Source organism: Loa loa, assembly GCF_000183805.2.
Source record: "Loa loa unplaced genomic scaffold supercont3.271, whole genome shotgun sequence".
Taxonomy (NCBI): domain Eukaryota; kingdom Metazoa; phylum Nematoda; class Chromadorea; order Rhabditida; family Onchocercidae; genus Loa; species Loa loa.
The window spans coordinates 26,526-33,466 of record NW_018108451.1 but is presented as its reverse complement, the minus strand read 5'-3'; the positions used below and the strand labels follow the sequence as shown (position 1 = coordinate 33,466).

General features: G+C 36.4%; 1 protein-coding gene across 1 annotated transcript; it reads left to right on the top strand.

The window, feature by feature from the left end:
• The first annotated feature begins 3,469 nt into the window (after nt 1–3,469).
• On the top strand, nt 3,470–6,886 carry LOAG_03548 (hypothetical protein). The gene is made up of 10 exons (XM_020446356.1): nt 3,470–3,569; nt 3,820–3,941; nt 4,019–4,164; nt 4,278–4,436; nt 4,651–4,816; nt 4,893–4,960; nt 5,324–5,524; nt 5,599–5,779; nt 5,851–6,293; nt 6,433–6,886. The coding sequence occupies exons 1-9, from the start codon at nt 3,535–3,537 to the stop codon at nt 6,084–6,086; spliced, it is 1,314 nt and encodes a 437-aa protein (XP_020303289.1). The 5' UTR covers nt 3,470–3,534; the 3' UTR covers nt 6,087–6,293; nt 6,433–6,886.
• The last annotated feature ends 55 nt before the right edge of the window (nt 6,887–6,941 follow it).

The window sequence follows — 6,941 nt, the reverse complement described above, 5'->3', positions numbered from 1 at the left end:
ATTATTATTATTATTATTATTATTATTATTATTATTATTATTATTATTAATATTTACACCACCACTGCCAATGAATAAATAGCAATCAATTTAATAACATCTTCAAAAAATGCTTCGCAATCTTTCATACAAAAATAAATGAACAAATCAATATTTCGCAAAAGATTATTAACGAGAAAAACAAGCCTTTTTGAGATATCTTCGGATGGTTTTCAATGCAAAATGCTTGTTTCCTAGCAACATTTCAATATCATTTTCAAAAATCGTGTTTTTCAGCTGTTTTTTCACAACTATTGTAACAACACAACCTATTGTGGATTACTCACTGACGAGTACAATGATAACAGGCATTATTTAATGATAATGATTTGGATATCTGATTGCAACATTTATTCTTTGAGAGATCATTTTATAATAATATTCGAATTATTTTATGTGAAATGATATATGAATAAGATGTGTTAACATCTGCTACATGATTCGCCATCGTAATATCAACATTCCTTTGCAAACCTTTCGATTCTAATTTCTTATCAAATTTTCATAAGTAATCTTTGAAAGTGCTTAATATTAGCATGGAATGGGAAAAAGAATAGAATTACATCCCATTACTTCGTCCGGAAACATTCTTAGTATTTGGCACTTTAAATCGTTTCGTTCACAAGCTCGTAATAAGTATTTAGTGGCGATAGCAGTGCAGCTGGGTGTGTGGGATTCCCCCAACGGAATTGAAAAATGAACTGGCAAGGAAGTTTTGTTCTTTAAATATGCATTTTCACTGTTTACCAAAACACATTATATATATGTATATATAATCACCAAGTAACTTTGTGATGAGGAGAAGGCCTTTTGATAAATAATTGTGAGCGTCGAATTTTGATTTTAAGAAGAGATATTTGTAAAATCTTCAAAAGTATGGGAGAGATTTTAGTGTAACAGGATCTATAATCTTTGGCACATTTTGCACGGCAATAAATTAAAAGAGAATGAATGCAACACTTCCAGTGTCAAAAGAAATGTTTCCGAACAGAAGAAATTCTTTACTGCATGAATCACCCATTAATTTTTTTGGACGTAGAAAAAACAAGAACAGATGAATACTCTCTCTCTCGCATTCAGGAAAATTGTGACTCATTTTAACTTTCTTCATCAATTTGATGGTGAATAATGGGATAATCTTAATTGTTTCACAGAAATGATAATGCATGATACGCTAGAAGATCTGACTATTTTGTTGGACATTGATAATACTTCACGAAAGCCACTCAATAATCACTCATTAATATGATTATGTATAGAGCTTTGAATACTAAGTAAAATGACTCAATCCTAGTTCATACGACTAACTTATTTACGAGATTTATTCAGAAAATTTGAGCAGTTTTATATTTCATCTAGTCAGACTGCTGTTCAGTGATTATAAATAAAGAAGAGCCAAACAGCAGTGTGCACCTACTCGTTATTAACAAATGCCAATTTAAAACAAGAAAAAAAATATTGACAAGTGTTCACCTGGACGCATGCAAGCTTTCTATTTCAATTATGCGTTGTTGGCATATGAGGGCGACGTGTAGTGATAAGAAGCCCCATCAGATGCCATGATCGACTTGTGTTGATTATCCCCTGAGATAGTTGCTATCAGCAAGAGCAATCTTCCAAAGCAAGTTAAAACAGGAAAACCAAAAAAGGATCTGAGAATATGAGCGAGAAATGATCAAGGAAATGTATTGACAAGTTGTGTCTACAATGATGGCAGGAAGCAGGGATGATGACCCCCTTAGTAAACTAGTTAACTGGTATTGCGCGGGTTACATTGAAATGGACAAAGAAGGAGGGAATGGGGAAGCAAAAGGGTTGGATGGACAAATAGGTGGATGGAGGAATTGCCTGAGGGAAGCTTCTTGATGAAGTGAGCAAATGCAACTACTAAAGGCGGAGCAAATCACAAAACCATAGACACGACCAGGAGAGCTTGCTACTCCCTGATAGGGATGATCCGTAAGGGTGTGGCTGAGGATGGGTGCAAATCGAAGACTGATCGAAGATTTTTTTTTAACCTGCTGAGAATTTGCATTTTTGAAAGTGAACATATCTGGGCACTTCGGTAAGTTCAATTATTCTTTCCAGTTATAGGAAGGAGTCGTTGCTGAAATAACTGCCAGTATCCATCCCTGTTTCGTCTCAGTTACATCAAATGGAGAATATCATTTCCGAGTTGACATTTCAAGCTTCACCTATGATATTTTTTGTTTTAATCATTCCTCAAAAAAGTTAAAGCTAGATTAAGTCTAATTAAGACATGCACGTGAAAAATTTTGCCACCGATTTCAGCTATTTCTATCAGTAACGATGGGTAGAAGTAAAATTATCACGAGCAATCAGCATGTGGTAGTATACGTCTCCTAAGCACTACTTAACACAAAATAAATTGGTAAGAAACGAAAAAATACTGAATTCCAATCTCTTTTCCATCCCTGCTTTTATCGGTTCATAAAAAATAGCTCATGAGCTTTTACTACTTCAGTTCTATCAGTATCAGTCACATGCTAACCGCAACCATCATTTATATAATCACTTCCACTCAGCTATACGTATTTAATGATTAGCGCTTCGGAAAGAGTACAAAACTCATCTGATAAAAACTTGTTGATATATTATCAAAATGCGACCGGGAAAAAAATCAGTTATCTCAAGTAGCTTTAGGTTAGGAAAATAAGCGGAAGATTGTCGAAAAATAAGCAAATAATAGAGTCGGAGGTTTCGAAAGGCCAGTAACTGATCCATCACAGTGCGCATTCCTCAAAAACTCTCCATTTCTCCGCTATCCTAGCTGCCCTTCTCAATCTCTAACTCTCTTAAATATCTCGTAGTATTATGCAGATGAGGACTCAAGAAAGGGTGCTTATATAGTGTCCTGTCCCTATGAGTACTACAAAGTCAGGATATAAAGTATAGGAGCGAGAGAAATTAGAGAGAATCGTGCTCCATAATACAGAGAACTGAACAAGAGATTGATGGTTAAGAAAATAGTGTGCTTATGTAGGATGATAAATTTGCACAACGCTCGCCGGCTTCCTCTCCCATCATTCTCCCATGTTCTGATCATTGGATTGAAATTGAAAATCAGACTGTGTTATCAGTTAGCAGTTCAGTTACGCTGCACGTGTCACGTACCACTTGCTATGTATTACGTAAGGGTTGGTGGAATTGCTTGTGTTCAGTATGAAGCTGAGTGGCGTGGAAGTGTTGACATTCAGGGCAGGGATGACCACTTTATAATTAGAAATATGAATTATCTCTTCAGCTATGCACCGCTTTAGTAGCTTTCCATTGAATGTCTGTTGTGGGGGTCACTATTTCTGATCATATCTGAGCAATTTTGAATGATTTGGAAAGGTCGCAAGAGGTTTTCTTCCAAAATTTTCTTTTAACTCACTTTGTTTCACTTTAGTATTTCCACTGACTGTTATTTTAGATTATGGAACGGATGAGTTGATGAGTGATTAACAAGTACACATACAAAAACAGTTGAAAATGCTGATGCGCTTAGTCGCTCCATTTTCGCTCGGGTAAGTTATTCTTCACTTTATGTGTTTAAATTCTGCAACCACAATTGAATTGGATTTTGAAAAGAAACGAGGTCCAGCCAATTTAATAAGAGATACTTTAAGACAGATACGGGTATTTTTCGTCACTTGTTAATTCTAGTTTATAATTTAATAGTATCTTTAATCACTCCGAAAAAAGGAAAGGAAGTGAAACATAATCCAGATAAGCATACAAATTAAACATATGCTTTGAAGAGAATTTTATTCTCAGAAGTCTATTCGCTGCACTCAAAGGTCGCCGAGATGGGAAAATCCAGGATTCTGTTCAAGCCATCACGATGCTCAACCAAAATAAAAACACTAAGGCGGCTATGGAGTATCTCGAAATAACAAGTTGCATTTTTTAACCATTGTAACCATTGACGGGTTTGAGAGATAAATGAAAAATTCACACAGAATTCACATTTCAGAAGCGGACGTCGAATTGTGCATCCTGAATACGCAAGCTCGATTTCGCCTTGCGTTGCATGGTAGCCCATTATGCAAGCGAACTGCTACTACATCAGCTGCAAAATCCATCAAATCAGTCGGGATTTTGGAAGATGCTATAAAACGGGTTAGAAGTCTTTATTCCTACATCATACCGCGAACTATTCCGCTCCTTAGAAATAGGAGTTGAATTTTTGCATTTGTTATGTACTTCAATGAAGAACTGCGAAGAGTTTGCAGCTTGTAATCGATGACGATTGGGACGAAACTGTGAAATGGTTAATTCCGCATATGTACGATGAAGATGATCCTTCATCTTATAAATACTTTCTAAAAAGGCGCCGATCTCAAGATCTACGCTTGAATCGCTTCCTTTCCCAGCTTGTCATCAAAACTGAGGTATTTTTCATTATTTCAAGTGATAATTGTCGCATTTAATTCCATTCAGTATTTGCTTCCGAAATTTCGACATTTATTGTATTCCACAACTAGTTATTAGTTTTGATAGGTTATCGCAATCAAAGGTTTCATGTTACTCCATATGGCGAACATTACTTTGAAATTTTCTCACCTTTTGTTTTTAATATTCCACCTTTGGAACCCTGCCTTTCAGATTGGATTTGGAAGGGAACTTATCAATCAAGACATCCTTACATTACTATTGGAACTTTGCAGTCATTATCGAGAGACGAATCGTAACATTTATTTGAATGCACTGAAAATACTGGCAAACATTGTGGCACAGAATGAATACTGTGCAACAGCAATTGCAAATTCAGGTTGTTTTCATCGCTCTTACTTTATTAAGCCGTGTCGCTTTCATTTTAGTTTTGGGAAATGAAATTTAATTTTCAGAATGGCTTCCAGTGCTCGCAGCTATGGTTACATCACATATTTTTGAAGAAATGCTAATGGCTGAGAAGGTGCATTGTATTATCTCACGTTTAGATTCCATTTTGTTAGTCTAATTAACTTACTTCAAAAACTTTCCTTCTGATAGACTTGGAAGTTTAACATCTTGCTTAACATGGCTATATCAGCGCTTGACATGAGTAGAGTAAAAAAATCGTTCATGCCATAGAATTTGACCTGTCATATGGCAATAACGAGAGTGCCTGAAATCTTCTAAATATGTATTCCTGCTTGTTTGAGACATTTTACACAGTTTTGTTTAAATTCAGTAAGTTAGTTTATATGTCATTGAATAATACAGCCTTTAGGATTTCCACAGCTCTGTTATAATCGTACGATTTTAACCAAGTTTTTACCGAAACATGATTTTGCAGATCTGCAGTAATGGTTTGAGTGTTTTCGATAACAGTAGGAAGCCACTGAAAACTAATGTTTACGAGCTTTTTCGTCCAGATGAAGATCAACCACCGGTAATCGATCTAGTGCTAATCCATGGTATCCGTGGTAGTGTTTTTTGGACCTGGCGAGAAAGAGATAATCCGTCAAAGATACTACGCACCAGATGCTGGCCAAGGGTAATGTCTACGGGGATTTCTTGCTACGTAAATTAGCAATCTTTGAAAGCAGTTACAAACCTGCTTGATTGCAGGCATGGCTTCCGCAAGATATTCCTGTCCCATTGCGAATACTTGCTATCGATTACTTGTCCTCGCTTGTACATTTCGTAGGAGCTGTTGAAACAGTGAACACAAGAGCTCAAAAATTTGCGATGGAACTCAAGACTGCTGGTATTGGTGACCGACCTATCCTTTTTATTTGTCATAGCATGGGTAAGAATTTTGAATTATTTTTGCCGATAATTTACCACTTGTACCAGGTGGATTCTAGGGACTTGTTTCAGGGGGTTTATTAGTGAAACGAATTTTATTAGATGATCCAGAAATACGTCGAAGCACGATGGGAATACTGTTTATGGCAACGCCACACCGAGGCAGTCCTTATGCAATGTATGCACCGTTGGGCGTGCGACCATCTGACGATGTAAAACTTTTGCACCAGCAGAGTGCGATAAACAGACAGGTAAGAAGCTGCCTGGTACGGAGTCCACAGCCATTGAAATGTCGAGGACTCACTTGACAAGTATAATTTGCGGACTTTTTGGTGGACTTGTCGGTTGCCTCATTTCAGCTTCATCAAGATTTCCTTAGAATTATTGATACAGTACCTGTGATAAGTTCGGTGGCAGAAACAGCGAAAGCACCACTTATCATGCGTCAGAAAGGCATATTAGTACCCCCAGAAAGTGCTTATTTGGAACGGGGCGCCTTCTACCACATAAATGATGTAGGTCTTTTTTCATCTTTTAATCTTTCAATTTGCAGTGCACTCTTTCCTTAGTCTTTCTTAATAATACTGTAAAGCTTCAATGTAGAAGAAAAACCTCTTTCCACGTATTTCACTTCCATCTTTTTACCTATTTCAGATACATCACAATATTTGCAAGCCTTCTAACCGGCAGGATCGTATTTATGGTATAATTTTGCTATTTATAAATGACGCCATCCATCATATTTTAAAGAATATGAGCTAGATGAAAATCTCGAATGAAAATCCCGACCATTACGATGTTACAAGCCATACGTTATGTAGTCGTGGTCAAGGTATGTCGATTTTGAAAATCTGAGAAAGGGTTCCTAAGTGACTTGGCTTCTTCGAACGATAATGATAAATGAAGCAAGCTTAGGTTTACAGGCTTCATTCAAACATTCCGTACCATGGGTCATTGTTCATAACATCTATGTAACTGCTCATCGTAATCTTTCAATATACTTCGAGTAAATAATTTACTTAGATTACCAGAAAATTAGGACAGTCTCTTCTACGATAAGGTTTATATTTGGTGATGTATTTTGAGATCGTTTATAACCCACAGAAGGAAATAAAGTGTTTTTGTATACGTTAATCCTACAGTCTCTGAGAAAATGTAGTCCG